The sequence below is a fragment of the Abramis brama genome (assembly GCF_963993115.1).
Source record: "Abramis brama genome assembly, chromosome: 3".
NCBI lineage: Eukaryota > Metazoa > Chordata > Actinopteri > Cypriniformes > Leuciscidae > Abramis > Abramis brama.
The window spans coordinates 28073226-28093344 of NC_139965.1; the positions used below are offsets into that span (position 1 = coordinate 28073226).

General features: G+C 37.4%; 1 protein-coding gene across 1 annotated transcript in view; it reads right to left on the reverse strand.

Annotated features, from left to right (window-relative positions):
• nfatc3a (nuclear factor of activated T cells 3a) overlaps positions 1 to 20119 on the reverse strand; it is a 90025-nt gene that overhangs the window by 22218 nt on the left and 47688 nt on the right. Inside the window, exons 4-6 of the mRNA XM_084107523.1 lie at positions 6405 to 6604; positions 5013 to 5185; positions 4770 to 4910 (exon numbers count right to left, since the gene is read on the reverse strand). Of these exons, the coding sequence (XP_083963649.1) occupies positions 4770 to 4910; positions 5013 to 5185; positions 6405 to 6604 (514 nt within the window). The remainder of the gene's footprint in view (positions 1 to 4769; positions 4911 to 5012; positions 5186 to 6404; positions 6605 to 20119) is intronic.

A 20119-nucleotide genomic window follows, 5' to 3' on the forward strand; every position in this document is an offset into this window, starting at 1 on the left:
GAGCCAATTAGAGGAGAGGTAAGTTCCAAAGGGTGTCTCTCTGAGTCAGTTTGTTGGGTTAGTACAGCCCTGTGTGTTTATGTGTAAACTCCTATTGATTGAGTCAGTGTGTCATTGTCTCAAACTAGAAACACACACACACTTCAAGGCAGGCCAAGACTTGTATTCCCAGAATGCCTTTCATTCATTGCCTTCATCTGAGGCAGGTCCTAACTTGCGTTTAATTACTTACAAACGAGTGTGTCCGTGAGTGATGGAAATGGAAAAAGAGAAGTGTTGCTTATCAAAGAATTTCAAAAAGAGCACACAAGTGATGCAGGAAAGAGTCAAGGAAAGATTATGTTCTACTATGCTAGTTATAAAGACTAATAGATTCTGAGAGAAGACAGACGGTCTCTGAGGGCTCTGTTGAATGTGTAAAAAGTCTATTTCAACAAAAATCCATACAGACAGAGCACTTCTGAGGCTTATGACACAGTTTAACCCCAAAAAGTCTGTCTAATAAAGCCTCTTGAAAGCACAGTGACTAAAAGCTGAGAATTCAGACTGATGGCCACATGGTTGGCCTATGTGTCAAATGGGAGAGAAAGAGCAACATACAACAAATGAGCTTTAGTCACTTATCAGGCAGACATACCTAGTGATTCAAAACTAAATATATTGAAATATACTGCTACTCCGGTGGTTTGCCTGAATGACTAGTCGACTAATCAGTCCTTAGTAAACCATGAAAAATTAGGATGGTTTCAGGTTGATCTGACCCTGAATGCACTTTCTGCCGGTGTTCACATTGTATTTCACTAAGTTTTAAAAACAGATGGACAATTTGTGGTAACACTTTAAAAGGTATTCTTTTTTTGCCTTTATTGCGATAGGACAGTACAGTGAACTGACAGGAAGCGAAGCGGGAGAGAGCGGGAGAGAGGGGGGACAGAATCGGGAAATGTCCGCAAGCCGGGACTCAAACTCAGGTCACCTGAATATTGGACAGCTTTTGGTACAGACATTATAAAAATATTCTTAATGCATAAATGACACCTTATAATACACCTTTTAATAAAAGCATATTGTATGTGTGACAGTTATGAATAGTAAATACATAAAAATAAACTACATTGGATAAAACAGTGCATTGTGTGATTAGATGTGAGTGTTAGATTGTCATGGTTACAACTTTAAAGCATATTGTGCAGAGATGGCAAAAGCTGACCCATGATGACCTTTTATTCGGTCCACCATGCCATGTCACAAGAGGGTGGAATTTTTTGAAAAAAACAAAACAAAACATGCCATTAAAGCATATCTTGATTTCTAATTTACCTTTTCATTTTAACATTTATTAGGCATTGAAATGTACGGAATATAAGAGAAATGTACATTTTAATAATAACAATAATAATATAGTTGTATATAATGCAGCTTTTGCTTTCATCCTATGGCCCTCGATAAAGTTAGATTTTTGGCTCTTCTTAGTAAAACACTTTGGTTACCTCTGTTATAATGAATTAAAACTAGTACAGTCATTCGAATAAAATTTTAACGAAACAGATTAATTAATCAAATTAGGTAGTTGATTAGTAGCTGACTGCAACCTTACAAAAACATTAAAGTGGTAAATTCTGTATTATGTTAATTGTGTACAGATGGCATTGTAACACAATATACGTATTACACTCCTTAAAGGTGTAACAATATAAAGGTAAGCTTTTTAAATGTACAGCTTTGGTTGTACCTACTTAAGAAACAATGAGTGTATATTATTATACACATTATACACAATGTAAGAATATGTTTTAAATACATTATACTGTATGCACAGACTTTAGTGCAATCAATAAATAGTTATAGATAATGAAACAAAAATATCCTTATGGTACAAAGTTTGTCTGGCATTCAGTAAGCTATTAGTTGCTTTGTCTTGGATCCAGCGAGCGATCAGCAGTGTGCCAGCAGCCAGAGCAACCATGCTGAACTCTGAATCATCCTTACAGCAGATGCTGAGGACTACAGGTGAGCTCCAGAACATCAGTGACATGCCACTATACCGCCAACCATAAATATAGCCTCCATGTGTGTGCGTGGACAGAGAGACAGAAAGTAAGGAGGGAAAAACAGGCAAGTTTGTAAGCATAAGGTAATGAGGGTATGTATTTGTGCGCACAATGCTCTTGCACCTATGGTGTGTGTGTTTATGGGCTGAGCGCAGTGTAGATGTAGGAGTGTGCAGAGTGCATTTGTGTTTATGTCTATGCGTGTACAGAGTGAGCGCTTGCTTGAGTGCAGTGGTGTTTGTGTGTGTAGGTGTGTTCATGCTGAACTGCACTAACACATATACAGACACACACACACACACACACACACACAAACACACACACACACACACACACACACACACACACACACACACACACACACACACAATGTCCCCAGAGGAGAAGGGAAATCGTGGGAGGTCAAGATGCTGATAAAGTGAAGATAAATCACTCTGGGTTGACGAGCAAAAATAAAATTCCACTCTCAAATGAGAAGTGAGAAATTGACACTCCCTCACATTTTACCCGTCGCTCCAGTTTCCCAAAGCTATACATACTTTAACTATAAACCACCTGATCTTGATGTTTTTAACAATAAGGCTGGCTTAGCTTCACTAAGACAGAGATAAGTGCAGGTATAACTGTGACCCTTGAGGATAAGATGGGTGAGGAGTAATATTTGCTCACAGTGAATGATGAAGACATTTATAGTGCATACTCAGCTGTGCTTGCAGAGCTTGCAGCAACCTGCTAAAAGGAATTAGTACTAGCCAAACTCAAGTAACAATACTAAGTGGAGGGATCTAATATCACTCTAAAAGGTGTTCATTTTGATATAATGACCTGCTGACTGAACATTATCCAGCTTAGTACACAGCTACTTACCAAATAAATAAATAAATAAATAAATAAAATAAAATAAAATAAATGGGTATGATTGATTTGACTTTAAATTATTGGCTAGACTCACATATTAAGAGTAGCCCGTTACAAAATCTGCATTCCATCATCTCAGAAACATTGCAAGAATTAGGCCCTACATTACTCTACCTGACGCTGAAAGGCTTATTCATGCATTTGTTACTTCCAGGATTGATTATTGTAATGCACTATTTGTTGGTTTACCTGCTAAATCAATAAAACGGCTGCAGTACATCCAGAATTCAGCAGCACGTGTTCTTACATACACTTCACCACGTCAACACATTACAGGCATGCTTTATAGCTTGCATTGGCTTACTGTTCAGTCGCGTATTGCTTTTAAAACTCTCACACTAACATACAAAGCTATACATGAAATAGCCCCTTCTTATATCTGTGACTTAGTCAGCCAGTGCGCGCCTTCTCATTCCCTTCGGTCTACTGATTCGCAAGCTTTTAAATTTTGATAGCTTTATTAAGTTCTCTTTTCTCAAACTGGCTTTTAAATGCGCAAATAATCTAGCTCCAGCCGTACTCTGTCCTTTTGTGACAAAAACAAAACAAAACATAAGGAGAGTGGCCACTAGGAGAGCAGTGGGTGGCAACTGCATAGCAGTGGGGCGCAAAACCACTTTCGGCCAGTCATGTTTTTCAGTGATAGGGACCCATTTTTGGAATGATTTACTAACTGAAATAAAAACACAAACCGAACTGAAACATTTAATAGAAAGGTTGGCTGAAACCTGGCTGAAAGAAAACCAAACATGTGGCCACTGAGTCAGTTTTGTTATAATGTATTGTCTGTGCTAGATGCCTGGCTGTTTGCACATGGCTGGCAAGGTTCACCCCACGGGCCGGGGTCTGGGTATGGGAAATAAACTTGTAGCGGCCCAGGCCCTCACTATCGGGGTGGGTATAGGTGAGCAGGAGTGAGCAGCTGGGTGCTTGGGGTTTGTGTTGTTACGTGATGTGCTGTTTTGTGTAATGTGGTCACGATTCTGTGAAATGTTGTAACTCACACTATGTAGTTCTTTTAAAAATTATATTTGGATTATCTTTTTAGAAAAGCCTGACCAGGGACTGGGGTTGCAAATTAGCCTATTGACTAGAAACCTTTTATGCAACACATCTACACATATTGTTATGGCTTTGACCGTAATAATTATGTATGTAATAATGTGCACTGCATTGTCCCTGACAAATAAACTAATAATAAAATAATAATAAAAATACTCTTCAGCAGCCTCCCTGCAGATTAAAATCTATGGGGAGAGAGCTTTCTCTGTTGCTGCACCCAGGTTATGGAATGCACTTCCTCATATTGTTAGAGATGCTCCCACATTAGCCAGTTTCAAGTAGTTGTTAAAATTGCTTATATAGACTGTCATGATTAGTATTTTACTGTGTTGTACTCTAATGATTATTTTTGTATTATTCTTGTACTTCTGTATTTTATTTGCTTTTACTGTCTGTAGCTCTTTGGGTTTTAGAAAAGCGCATTATAAATAAAATGTATTATTATTATTAGTATTATGTCTAAAGTGAGGAAAAAGTATGCAAGAAGAGAGAGACTCGAGAGATATGAAACTGGCATAGCTATGTAACTATGTAAATTGTTTACTAGAGACAATTATTTAATATATAAGGGAATATAAGGAAATGCATTTTTTTTAATTAATACAAAATATTAAATAAAAATGACTGATCAAGTATTCCTAAGAGCCATATAATAAGCAAAAACATTACATGAAGAAGAAAAAGTGGCTAAAACTCCCATCTAAAATAACACTTGAACCTCATTTGGAGTATTCTTACCTGGACCTTTTTCCAGAAAAATGACCTTTGACTCAGGGAAGAAGTTGGAGCCAGTGATAACCATTTCCTCTCCTCCACTCACTGGGAAGCTGCTAATACTGGCCTTCTCCACCTGAGGTAACTCCTGTGCTGAGCGTTGGGCTATTTAATCACAAATACAGATAAACAGTCAAATTTACAAGTTTTTTTACAGAGTAAATTTACAAATATTTTCTTAAATATATGTTCGTGTAGAAAACGTACAGCACTCCACTGGAATTGAAGCAGCCTGCAGTGAGACCACTTTTCCATTAGGTTGTGGTATGTGAACCCGGAACACCACGCGGACCCGAGTGTTTTTTCGTCCAATATCAGTCTCTCCTTTTCTCAGCTCAATGTCAGAGTTCCTCAACTTCAAGATTCCAGCACAGTCAATACTGAAAAACACAGCAAAAGTAGCACGTCAAGAAGGAGTATCCATGTATAGTATCAAACAAAGTTGCTTGACTTCTAATCAATCCAAGTCACTTTCTGCATTTATACTCTTTTCATGTAGTTAATAAATGACTGATAACAAACAAATGGGTATATTTGCAAACCCAATTCAATTGTACATAAAAAGGATGGCATAGAAATAAAAGTTCAAGCTGTACTCATTAAACAATGGAAGAGATTATTGGTGTTTTCAATCAAAAAGTTTCTATTCATCAAAGAATCCTGAAAATAAATTACCATGGTTTCCACAAAATATTAAGCATCACAACTGTTTTCAACTGATAATAATATTAAATGTTTCTTATGCACCAAATCAGCATATTATAATGATTTCTGAAGGATCATGTGACACTTAGGTCTGGAGTAATTGTTGCTGAAAATTCAGCTTTGTCATATAAAAATGTTTATTAAAAAGAAATAAATTAATTGTAATAATATTTTACAATATTACTGTTTTTACTGTATTTCTGATTATATACTATATATATATATATATATATATATATATATATATATATATATATTCTTGATGGGCTTAAGAGACTAAGAGAGAAAAACAGAAAATCTTACTGACCGCAAACTTTTGAACTGTAGTACATGAGAGTGTTGATACGTGTGTATAGGTTTTACTCTATTTGTGACAGACAACTATTTGAAAATGTCTCCACTTATATAGAAAACTAACTTGTGAGGACATGAGAAGGAGTTCTAATGGTTTAAGACTAAACCAGCCAAATTACGTTTTAATCCAAATCCAATAGTGTCAGAAGCAGAAAGTTGTAGTACATATTATTTCAGTATGAAAACCATAGGTCATCGCGAATATGGCTTCTAGAGTTTGTGTGCATTTCACTACATTGTGAATATCAAATTTCAAAGGATAATAAAACCTAAAATCACCTACATTGTGGGGTGCAGTCAATGGTCAATAACTTTATCATTCTGTACTAAATAATGAAAATATAAAAATGCGAAAATGTTTTTGTGAGATTTAGGTTTAGTGATAGGTAGGTTAGGGGTAAAACAATATTATTAGGCCAGAATAAAAGCAAAAGAAGTGAAATGGAAAGTCCCCAACACGATAGAAAAGCAAATGTGCATGTGTATGTGTGTGAGAGAGATTAAGGTTGATGTTGAAGTGAAGAACTGCTTGGCAGGTACCTGGCAGACATATTGTTTTCAGGAAGGAGAGGAATCTCGAGAACCTTTGTGCTGGTGATGACAATTTCCTGGCTTGCCGTGGCAACAGTTTTTCCTGTGATGCGGTGAACCTGGTAGAATGCGTGCGGCCTCAAATAACGGTCATCCGCTGTCCCGATGAACATCTGCAGGTTCACTGGCTTCTCACTGAAGCCAACGAGCTGTTAAAAAAGTGAAGAAATTATGAAATGAACCCACTTGTGATTTTTTATCAACTTTTGTTGGTCAGTATATTTTCTGTAATAATCCAAAAAGACAATGGAAAAATCCTATGGGCTTTTTGTCGAGGGAATCAGGGCGATGGTAACTTCCGGGTTGGCCTGCAAAATTACATCATTCCATAGCCGAACTCTTATATTTTTGACAGGCTGTATTCATCTAAAAGCACTGGACATTCAACCAGGTCAAACTGGAAAATATTCTCCATTTGTATCACAATCATTTCCCCCAAAAGCATTTCCATCCGAAGGAACCTATGTATGTGCAATTACTTCCCAAATCCTCATCCATGCACATTAACATCAGACGTTAGCCCACTTTTTCCAAGACGAATCTAAAACACACTGCAACTACTAATTAAAATCCAGACATGAACATAAAAACATGTTTTTGAGCCACGAACCACAAAAAACACCAAAATCAAATTGAAGGAAAAACAATTTAGTGGGTAGAAAAGGTGAGAAAAGAAAAACAAAACCATGAAAGACATTCTACTTTTGCTGCTAAAATAGTATAAACAAGACTTATGGAAATAGGGAAGTGAAAAACCCATTAAAATGTGATTAATTAGAAGTAACACATCATTCTGAGGTCGTTGAAGTTACAGAACAAAAAGCTTTTACAGAAGCGTTTTTCCTCCTGGTGCTGCATACAAGGGTGTCCAACGCAAACCTCCAGTGAGGCAGCGCAATGCCACATCCAGCAGTTTGTACACACGTATGACCTGCCAATAAGCTTCCCAGACAGGTGAGGAGTTCACAAACAGAAGGGAGCTTTTCCACTGACATGCATGTGTGGGTGGGTGTTACTTAGGTTGAGCACACAGGCTCCTAACAATCTCTCTACTGTTGAAATGTTATGCTTGGCAAACACTGATCCAATGTAGTGAAAGAGAGAGAGAAACTGGGAATGAGAGAAAAAAGGAAGGAAGAGAGAGAGAGAGAGAGAGAGAGAGAGAGAGGGCGAGAGAGAGAGAGAGAGAGAGAGAGAGAGAGAGAGAGAGAGAGAGAGAGATGACCCATCACAGGTAACGGAAGGACCAAGCCAACCACAGCAACACAATAATGAGAAAAACATGCTTCACATTTAAACTGACGGGTCTTGAGAACAGAGCCAGACATTTGTGGATAGAGGAAAAATAAATAGACGTTGGGAAAAGAGAATCAGGGAACAACGGAAGACTTGGACTGTAGTGGCATTTGGTTCATGTAGTTCCCAGGACAGCTTGGTTTTATTACACTTGGAGACATCCGTAACTAGGAAAATTATAAAACCAAAAGGGTATGCTTTGTTTCAAAATATTTATGGTCACTTTTTACAATAAGTTTCTATATGTTAAAATTAATAGTTACATTGAAATAACAATAAAAAAGAACCCTTTTATTAGCATTTATTAGGTAAGGTATAAAGTACATTCAGCTGGTTGTTAACGATCTAAGCGCATGGTCTTCTAAAGCGCAGGGCGCAAGTTCACTTAGGACGTTTCCGAATCCACTTTTGCTAGTTTAATGACGGGAAAAATGGTCGGCGCGCCAGGCGCATGGTCTAAAAGCGTTGTCCCTATTCTCATAATGAGTAATGGGTGTGTTTTGGGATTTACGTGCGTTAAACCAATCAGTGTCTCATCTCCCATTCCCTTTAAATGCCAGTTGCGCTCGCGCCATGGCAGATTCGCTATTTACATGACGGAATTTGATAGTGGAAAGACCGAACGCGTCTCCAGAGCGCAAACAGAACTGCTCGTGCGCGAGGTAAAAGTGCGCAAGCACACCAACTACGGGAGAAGCCGGATTCCACCATATCTTTATGGACACAATAATAATCTTTTACATTGTAATCCTTTTATTTTAAATATTTGGCATGTTTGTGTGCTGCTGTGCATCCCTGTGTGTTTAATAAGCAGAGTGTACGCGCGTTGTGGACCCGCCTATAGGCACACATTACTAACGTGCTCTTTAAATAACAAAAAAATAATAATATTGCGCCATTGACTTTAGAGGTTTCAGTTGGCCAATGGTGCAGTCTATTTCTGTTGCCTCAAAATAGCAACGTGCCAACAATGCGCCAGAACACACCTCGTTTTCAGACCAGCACGCCAATGGGCGCGCACAAATGGGCGCAAATGCATTTGCTATTTAAACAGCGTGGCGCAGGACGTGAAAATGATAACTGCGTTGGACTGAAACTAGCAAAAAACACTTGCATCGCGCTTGGTGCTGCATTGCGCCGGGTGTAAGATAGGGCCCATCATATAGATATGCAACAGTTTTGAAATCTTACCCGTTTATTCGTTTATTATCTAATAAACTATTACAGTGAGTGAACAAAACAATCTTCTGGGTAAGAAGATGAACACAGCAACAATATTAGGGGCTTTTCAAAAAGAATGCATTTTTCCATCTCGCATCTCATCATGGCACGGCATTCTAGAAACGTGGCCCTTACAGTACTATTAATACTTAAGTCCTCAGATTTAATTTTCAATACAATCGATGCATCGACGCAAGATGGCAGCAGCTGAGAGATGTGTACCTGCATCTGTTCAGCATATCTCTCTTTATTAACAATGAAGCTGTCAGTTTAATTAGGCCATCCTTACAAATATTTTGGTTTGCAGTAACAGCAAAAAAAACAAAAGGGTTGGTAGGGTAGGTCTATATTTTTTTTTTTCAAGATTCAATGTAAAAAAAAAAAAAAAAGTAAAATTTTGGTATGAATTTAAACAAATTTGCATATTGTGACCGTCACTGACAGTTTTTCCAGAACTTCGTGTCAAGTTAAAGCGGTGTCGAGAGAAAAAATAGAGAGATTTTTTTTTATTTTTATTAAATAACATTTGAAAGCCTGTATAAACGGAACACCAAAGAACAATTAACTATTGAGCGGTGGTGACGCGTTCATGTAACATGTAAGGGTGGCGCTGCCAATAACGCACCTAAAAGCTGTCACAAAGAACCGGCAAAAGTAATGATTATGAATATGTCAAATATAGCAAGGAGACATTTCAATTGTTTATTAATAAACAAGTGTTTTCTGTGTCAGTGTCGGCTGCGCCTCCATGTCCTGATTATATTGCCTGCTATATTTACTTCTTATTTATTAAATCCAGGCAATTGGTTTATGACACATTAAAATTAAGATACAATTAATAAAAAACGAAATTTGGTGTTTTAAATGCCTGTTTGAGGTCTCTGTGAAAGTGTTAGAGCGCTCACGTCCATAACGGAGAACTGTCACATCTGTAACATTGTTTTTTCCTCATAAATGCGAACACGAAAAATAAAATAAAATGAATATTTTATGTTTTGTGGAGAGCCAACCCTTCTTCATCCGGTGGGTAGTATTACTTTTGGTTTGCGCAGTGTAATTCACAGAATTACTAAAAAAAAAAATTGCCACCTAAAAGTTAAAGAATTTTTGTGTACACGCATGTGTATTTCCCTCATATTAAATATAAAACGCATGTGTAGACTAGTATTTTTCTAATGTCTGGACTCCTTTATTATGGGAGTATGGATAGATAGACGTTTCAATATATTGGTATTAAATGCATTTTCTGAGAATGTATATTTCAAGTTTTGACTGCAAATGTCACGTCCATAACGCTGGAATTGCCCAATAGTAATTTAAAGATGTGATAGCATTGGATCTGGACGGGAAGGATAACTCTGGGAGTTCGAAGGGGTGTGTCGCGATTCTGCCTTCTCACACCGCGACACAGGTTCATAGATCTGAGTGTCGCGATTTCGGTTTCATATTGCATATCGTTGCGGGGCAGCGTTGAATGTTTCTGTGTGTTCTTGACAGGCTGTAGAAAATTCTGATGGAATCACGTCCTCATGTTCTGATATCAAAGATACGCGAAGTGCAACTTGTATGAAGTTCAATTGCCTTTGCAATATTTCGCATTTATATTTTTTGTATATATTTTATAGTTTTCACATGATTTGATATAATTTTATTTATTAGTTTGTTAAATACACATACTTTATCTGTTTGATTATTGTAGTTTGTTAAATACACATACTTTATCTGTTTGATTATTGTATTATGTTTAAAACAGTATCTCTTCAGTTTAAACCATAAACGCATGCTGTCCACTCAAGTGAACATCTGAAAATCTCTTTGAAAAATGTGTAAAAAAAAATAAAATAATTCAAATCTTGTTTTTCATGCCCTAAGAGCAATAAAAACATATAGGAAAAAAATCTTGACTGAGGTTATCATAATTCATGCATGAAAGGGTTAATTAACAATAAACTAGATTTAAAAAAAATTAGATGGCATGGCAGAACTATAGAAAAAAATGGTAGTAAAAGTAGACAATTTCTAAAAAAAAATGTTGAATGGAACATTATTGGTCACTTTTCTTCATGAAACTTTTGCCTCGTCCTTCTCTTAAATGCTTTTCCATCAAGTAATGTTGTTTCTGTGAGTGCAGTGAACTCTGTGAGGTGAACAATCCCCGGCAGACAGAGACCTGCAGGCAATGGGAGATTCAGGAGCAGAGGCCATGTTTATGCTCCAAGACCTGAAAAAGGTGAAGAGCTCAACTGAAATGAACCATGACCCCGTCAACACCACATGCTTGTAGGATTTATTTCAGTGGTGAGAGTGAACCACCCCCGGTACCAGCTCTAAACCCAACTGGACAATTAATTTTCATTGTGTGTACGCAAAGAAAAACAAAACAAGCCTGAGTTGTTTGTGCGAATGTGCATGAAACTGGCTTCCAGGTTTAATTAACTAACACTCCAATCAAAAATGTATGGTCGGTAAAAATGTTTAATGTAATGAAAGAAGCATCTCATGCTAGCAAAGGCTGCATTTATTTGACCAAAAATACAATAACAGTAATATTGTGAAACAATATACAATTTAAAATAATGGTTTTCTATTTGAATATATTTGAAATATACTGCTCTCTAGTCTTGCACAGTGTGATTTAAATAGTGCATCATTTCAATAGTGCAACAGATTTAAATAGTGCATCATCTCAATTAACCAAACCTTTTGCAGACTCTAGACATCAAAAAGTGAATTTTCTATTTAACAATGGTATGATATGATTTAAATCAACATGAAACCACATTCACAACTTATTATACTTCTAAATTATGATTTATTTCTGACTGAGTAAAACAAAATATTCAATATTCAATACTCAAATAGGAACTGACTGATCCTGAAGAGTGGATGTTCCATAGCATAATGGAGCCAGTAATTTCATTTTGATTAAAAATTGTAAAGACAAACATTTCTGTTAGAAATAAAGTGCACTGATGAATCATGCACAATAGGACTGAGAACATGTATTATTAAAGTAAACAGTGTCAGTTTTGGTTTCATGTTTATTTTAAGTTTACCAAATTCATTCATTTTGATCTGGAATGCTATAAAAAGAAGTATCCCAAACCCCTAATGGTCAGTATGATGCATTATAATGTAAAATCACTTTACACGATGATATATCAGTCCATGAACAATTATGACTTTTGGAAATTCCATGAACATGTTGCAGCCTCAGCAAAGTTTCAGAGCGCTGCTTCAGTTTCAAGACATTTAGAGCAGCTACAAGATGCCACATCCTCAAGGAGTTTCTGAAGGCCTGCGGCTCAGCCTCTGTTGCTGACTTCAGCACGACCCCTGCACTCTTTCTCTCTCATTCTGTAATTTCCATTCAGAAGATATTGCCATTCCCTCCATTAAGTCAAAATAATTACAGCTGATCTCCTTTTGTATTTGCCTGCAGTGTGTTTAATTGTGTTTATACACTATTGTTTAAAAGTTTGAGGTTGATAACATTTTTTAAATGTTTGTGAAAGAAGTCTCTTATGCTCACCAGGGTACATTTAATCAATAAAGAATACAGTTAAAACAGTATTATTGCAAATTATTATTACAATTTAACTGTTTTCTGTTTGAATATATTTTGAAATAATTTATAATTTTTAATACTTTTTTGTAATTTATTCCTGTAATGTCGAAGCTGAATTTTCAGCATCATTACTCTAATCTTCAGTGTCACATGATCCTTCAGAAATCATTCTAATATGCTGATTTGCTGCTCAAGAAACATTTCTTATTATCTATGTTGAAAACAGTTGTGCTGCTAAATGTTTTTGTGGAAACCCAATTGTTTTCTACTTTCTGAAGGTAGTGTACATGTGTTAAGAGTTTTGTGGATCAACTGTGATTCACACTACAAGGAACGGGAAGTCATTTGCGTTTTGTATGACACCACTTTGTGAAGTGGCTACATTCACGCTCTATTCCCACTTTTTTTCTTCTTCTTTTAATCCTGAAGAAAAGCTTAGAGAGAGAGAGAGAGAGAGAGAGAGAGAGAGAAAACAAAAACAAAAAACAGGAAGGGACAACAGAAAACAAGCTTAAAAACCTGGAGTCTTGAATGAGTTGATGTGCCATCTCTTCAAACACAAGCAGCTACAGAAAACATCCTCTCATTCATCCTCTCATCATCGGCAGGCCTGAAGAAATCCACAGTGTGTGTTTGTGTGAGATTTCACAAGACGACTGTCCCTGCACTGCTATAACCTCCCTTCCCTGACACTGGTTATATTAAACTGCTGACATTAAGAAAAGTCACATGTCCCATTGCTGAAATAAAGCTAGCGGGGGTAAAAATAGCCCCCCTGGGCTGCCTTTCATATTGAGGACTAAATAAAGATGTCTCATTCTGACTGTTTCTCATTGCATTCCCAGGCTGAAACACAGAATCAGGTGGTCTTAAAAACAGCAGGAAGAAACAGTCTAGCGTACCACAAAAGCACGTGCAGCGCATGTTTTGGTGTAGCACGTTTTGCGCTGTTGTACTTTTGGCTGTTGGCTGAATGTTTCATCATGCCTTAATTCCCTTCATACACCCTTTACACTTTGAACTTCCCTTAAAGCTTTATGTCTCATTCCCCTATTTCTCTTCAATCTCTATCTCCACTCCTCCCTTTCTCCATCTCTCTATCTATCTTTCTCCTTCCTACCCGCTGCTGGCAAGTTGTTTCCCTGTGTTGCTCTGTGGTTGCTATGGTGAAGGCCAGCCGGTGCGTGTGTGTGCATGCACGAGTATGATTGAGTGTGTGTGTGTGTGTGTGTGTGTGTTTGTGTGTGTGTGTGTGTGCGTGCGTGCGTAAACCCGAGCCTAAGGGGGTGGGGCGGAGACTCAAGGTCACACAAAAACACTCTCACTCACAAACACACACACTGTGACCTCTTGCCCCAAAACGTGGATTAGCGCTGACATACTCTCTGTGCTTACTGGACACAGTAAGAGTCTGTTCACCGATGCAGTGTTTACACAACATATGCCTCTGTGTGTGTGTGTGTGTGTGTGTGTGAGAGTGTGTGTGTGTGTGTGTGTGTGTGTGTGTGTGTGTGAGGGAGAGAGAGGGAGAGAGTATGTGTATTGACCTTATTTAAACAACAGGTTACCCAGCCTTCTGGGTCTGAGTGCTCTCTGCGTGTATACCTCTATTTATCCCTACTTTCTCTCTCTCTCTCTCTCTCTCTCTCTCTCTCTCTCTCTCTCTCTCTCTCTCTCTCTCTCTCTCTCTCTCTCTCTCTCTCTCTCTCTCTCTCTCTCTCTCTCTCTCTCTCTCTCTCTCTCTCTCTCTCTCTCTCTCTCTCTCTCTCTCTCTCACACACACACACACACACACACACACACACACACACACACACACACACACACACACACACACACACACACTATGTGTAAAAGGCTACACTAGGACTCCCACACAAACACATCAAGATATAAACTTTTGTATAGAATGAGTACAGCATTTACCATGGTGTGTACCTCTCTCACCCCCTCCGTTCGCACTGTGCTGTGTCCTATGCTTCACTCTTCAATCCACATCAGATACAGCCTCAGGCTACTGTACAACAAAAGCACTGCACTCATGAGGGTATACAGACAACAGGGTTGCTCCCCAGGAAAAAAAACACCACCACAAATGTCTCTGGTCAGCACAGAAAATCACCCAACCTTGAGATCTGAGTGTCACCAAGGTCAGCCATTTTGTTTTTCTGTTATCTGTTTTGTTATCTGATACTAAAGCTAATATCTTTGGGAAAAGATTAATTGACAGACTATTCAGGATTAAATTGTTGTACCACAGATATGATTTTGAGTTTGTAAAAACAAAGTAATAAATGTAAATCTAAACCACTTATAATGGACGTCTATACAGTGATTGTAAAGCAGTGGAATACATTTGTGTAAAATTTTCACAAAGGATTTTTTTGTACTTTTAGTGACTTTTTTTTTTTTTACTATTACTGACTTTTACTTGCCCTGCCGAAATTGCTAGAAATATTTATTTTTTCATTAACTAAAAAGTGTTCCTGTAGCTCAAACAGAAGAGTATGTTTTTTGCATGGGTTTGATTCCCAGAGAATGCATGAACAAATGAAATGTATACCCTGAATGCAATATCTTAGTCACTTTGGATAAAAGTGTCTGCCAAATGCATAATTAAAATTTTATGTTTGATTTACTTTTTTTTTCCTCCAAAAAAACTAAACAAAAAGATTCACAAATAAGTTATTTTAAAAAATACATGGTAAATGAAATTCATAAACAATTTAGGGCCCTGATAAACCCGGTTTCCATGATTTTCACACAAGCAAAATTTCACCTACAGGAATTACACTGGTAACCCATAACCAGAATGGCGAAAAGTTCCCTGCTTAGTGCCTGACAGGTTGATCATCCCTACAGGCTTGTAAGGGCAAAGTTAGAGCCACCTCTGCCTGTCAGGCATGAAGCAGGTAATTTTCTACAATGGGCATGTTCAGAATGGTACTCCCAACTCAAAAGCAACATTTAGACAAGTGCTCAACAAAAACATTGGCTTTGCATTTCTGCTTTTAACCTCTCCAGCACAATTGCCATTAGACATCTTCTTTGTGGTAATTGACAGCCTGCAACAGATGCTCTCAGTAGAGTTAGAATATTCCTTTACCATCATCCTTTTAAAAACACAGGGTAATTTATTTTTCATAAAGCTGATTTCCACCATCTGTGTTGATTCCACTTAGCCTTTTTTATCCACATAAAAGCTCTGGGTGAAAGGTGCAAGTGACTTTCTCTGAGAATAAAACACATGAACAGATCCTACGGCATATGTAAACTCTGCTGCCCTTTGTGAGCGTCTGTGTGTTTAACCAGTTCAATTGTAATCTTTCACTCACACATACTTACATTTAAGAAAGTCTAAGCCAGATGGGATCAGAACTTCTATGTCTCCACCAACATGTGTGCTGATTTTGGTTAACAGCGAACCCAGCGAGACGCGAGCAAGGTTTGTAGTGCATTACACAGCATTCCTTGTAGATCTCTGAATGTGAATTAGCCCAGTGCAAACACTAGCAGTAAACACTGTCACTTTGTTTTGCTGGTGTTTGTCTGGCTACTGTACACTGCAATCCGCAGCCTTCTGTTATGGCAGCTTGACTTACACACAACTGATAGAAACACTCACACACGTTTCTCGATTTCACCAGAAATCTTGTCTCTGATTTCTCACACAATAATTGGAGTGGTAAAGTATGTGTTTCTGGTTGTAACATTAGACTGCTCTTGCCCCTGTAAAGCTAATTTCGTGACCTTCTCTTAACCTTGTGACCTGTGTACGGTCTACCATCCACATAACTGGGTCGTAGTACATGTTTACATGGGACCGAGAGCAGCTACAGAAGGAATGTAGGTGGGGCTGCAACAACTAATCGATAAAATCGATTACAATCGATAATAAAAATAATCGACAACGAATCCGGTTATCGATTAGTCACCTCTGCACGCTGTGCACGGAAACCATCCACCAGTCACTTAGCTTTATAGTAGTGAATAACACATTTCTTTGGACAAAACGCATATGTAAAATAGTGGAGGACACAGAGCGAGCTGCTGCGGGGAAAGGTGCCTGACCCAAGTTATCTGAAACATGAGAATGCTTTATATTAAAGGGGTACCTTACCGGTGGCAAAATAGGCTTGAAGTAAAACTGGGCTGTCTATGCAGTAGGACTAGGATGCAGGACTTTTGCTGACAAATAAACATGAATTTCTCAGTCCAGAGAACTCAGAGAATGAGTATACATGGTTCATTTCATATTCTACCGACATTGTAACAATCCTGTAAAGGGGGTTGAAAATCGGCAGTTACAGTTGATGCGCTTCAAACAAAAGCATAAACGTTTACCGCGTCTTGCCCTGTCGTACTTTGAGAAATGCATGTGCTGTTTAATGCTTTTGAGACAAGTTTTCCTCAGTACATAACTTACATTTTACTGTTATATCCTTATCTGTAAATTAAGTCTAAGTCCTGCGAGTATTTCCATTTTGCATATTCTGACAATAAACGAGTCTCCGTTAAACTGCAGACTTCAATAACCAAGCGTCAGTGCACGTATGTGCGTAAGCGATGGAGCGCAGTAGAACAGGAGTGCAATAATTCTGCCTAAAATATTTGTTGTAAAAAAATTAAGTATAGGTTTAAAATTCTACATGCAACACAAGTAATCATTTTTATCATAGCAGTAAAGGGATTGTTATTGGAATAGCCTATTAGTGTAATATAATTACTGTGTTCAGATGATTTAAACTTTTATTAAATAGGAGCTGTTTTTACAAGGTTTGCTCAGATCGATATCTGCACTATTTAACAACAATACTTTTAAACAGTCAATTTTCTTTTCAATTAAAATAATCGTTAGTTGCAGCCCTAGCTGAAGGTGAAGTATCCAGTCAGATCATCCACACACAAACACTCATTAGCATTCACTTACACATTTTAGTATTTATTTCTATACTATTATAGTATTTATTTAGCTTTTATTTTCATATATATTTAGCTTTCTTTTTTCATGTTTTTTTGTGTGTAATTTTGTTGTGCTTTTGTCAATTTATTCGTTTTTGTTTTTTTCTATTTCACTTTAATTTATTTTTCAGTTATATCTGCAAAGGCAACATTTCTAAATTCTAAGTTCTTCATCTAACATTTATATTTTATTTCAGCTTTTATAAACAAAAAACATTTTTGTGACTGTTCTTTTCAGGTTACAACACCCTGTTTTTTTTTGTCTAGTATAATTCGATGTTCCAATTCCATTTTATTTTTGCATGGTTTCTGCATTAAAGGCATATGGAACAGCATTAATAACTACAACATTAGAAGAACAAGTATATTTTGTGTAGCTCTTATTAGTGGCTATACTAGTGGCTGTTTGTTCACCTATTAGTAATAGCCACCTTCTTTTTGGTTCATTAGTCAACAAATGCTCAGTAAACACAGCAAGTGTAAATAGTCATAGATCACATTTCAAGTTCATTTCAATATCGTTCCATTCACATACTATTTCATCTCAGATTTCATTAGTTTTGATTTATTTCTGTAATAACTATTTTCTAATTTTTTTTTTAGGTACTACCTTCTTTGCCTTCTCTGTCAAACGCCCAGATGCACACATAAAAACACACAGACACCTGTGTTAGTTTACACCTGGCATACAGATGTATGGGTCTGTCCTAACTGTCCTGACTAATTGGCAGCGCAAGTGCTGCTGACGGCAATATGGCTCAGTGAGTCTGTTCACCGTCTCTAAGATTCAGTCACCGCAGAGCAGCTCACTCCCGGGACAGATGGAGTCTGCGGTGTCACCTGCTGACGTCACAACAACAGATACTCCACAGTAGCAGCCTAAGACTCCAGCAGCGCATGCCCCAGAAAGCATCACGGGAAACATTATCGCAAACAGCTGTTCGCTGAAAGGTCTGAAGGTATGGGAGATTTTCCATGTGCAGATTTTCCCAAACGGAACCAGGGCGTTTCAAAACCACAATCAAACAGCATATAAAAGAGTCAAAATAAACACAAACCAAAGACAAGTGTGAAAATACGATGTTAACACTTTACAGTAAGGTTAAATTTGTTAACATTAGTTAATGCATTAGGTACCATTAACTAAACATTTTTTAATGCAGTTTTTTTTTATTTTTAGCAATTATAAATTGCTCATTTATAATTAACAACTTTTAATAACACATAAGTTATACAAAAATGTATTACTATATGTAGAATTCATTTCATTTAGATTAATAAATGCTGTAAAAGTTAATTAATACTTAATACATTAACTAAAATTATTAAATAATCTAAACCCACCATTTTTATTACTTGATTGCTAAGATTGATCAAAATTACTGCAGATACATAGGCTGGTCAGCTGATCTTCCTATACTGATTGTTTGCAGTAGTTCTCAGAGAGTTTGTAAATGCATATCTGTATAGATGCCAATCACTTAAACATGTTAACCTTCTTCTGTTCAAGTATATCTGTTCAGTATATTATTACCCATAATAGCTTTATACATGTTAAGGCTTGCATCTGTCTACGAACGTAGTTTCCCTATTCATTTAATTCACCTTTTGTAAAAATATGATCAAATATCCTGAAAAAAACAAACAAACAGATATTTAGCCAGGTTTTCTAGCAGTTTTTCCCTGTGGGTGGATCAGTGTGTGTCTACCACTGAACAGACTTCAGTAATGTGAGGTAATTATGCATCCTCAGTCATAGTGTGAGGGAAGTGGGGCTATGATGTTAAAGAGTTAGTCATTAATACCCAGAAATAGTAAGTAAGGCACGCTCGCTCGCACAACACTGATTCTCATGTGCATACAGGTGGTTGATGTTTAAGCATGAAAGGCTGGAAGTGGGAAATAAATCTCAACAAACAAGACAAAAATCTGTTTTGATTTTGATTTGATTTCTCAGTTCATCACCCCTTTAACTAACCTGACGTCGTCATACTCAGATTCTAGTCAGAATACGAGTCTGATACTGCTCCATTGAGCTTTGATTATGAGGCGTGTTTCAACCGAACCAGGAAAGAAAATGCCTCTGCACTCAATTGGATAGACCTACAACCAATCAGAGCAACGGAGTAAGTGACGTATATTTTTCATTCATGTTTCCGATCGACAAATGCCTTGATCGCGGTTCTCTGTTCCTCTTTTAAAATTAATGCGCTGTCGATATCTTCTATAACAGACGCGATGGCAGAATCTACACATAATGTTTTATAAACAAAGTTCGAGAGGAGCACGTTCAAATAATCAATCCAATCAACTTGTCATCAAACAATTACCATGCCTACCTTATCAGCATGAGAGGAAGCATATATTTATTCACTCTGTCAACTCACCTAACATTCCTTGACAGTTTTTAGCATCCCTCCACTCACTCTCGGCTTGTTCTTCCACAGCCAGGAATATGGGGGGAGTACTTTGGGTTCAGGCCGAATACCGAGCCCGAGCCCTCTCCTCAGACAGCACGCCAAATATGCATTTATTCTATCTGACTTATTTGTAAGCGTGAACTCGTGAAATCTCAATTCTCCAGCGGCAGTCATTTGAATTCAACCCAAGCGCTCGT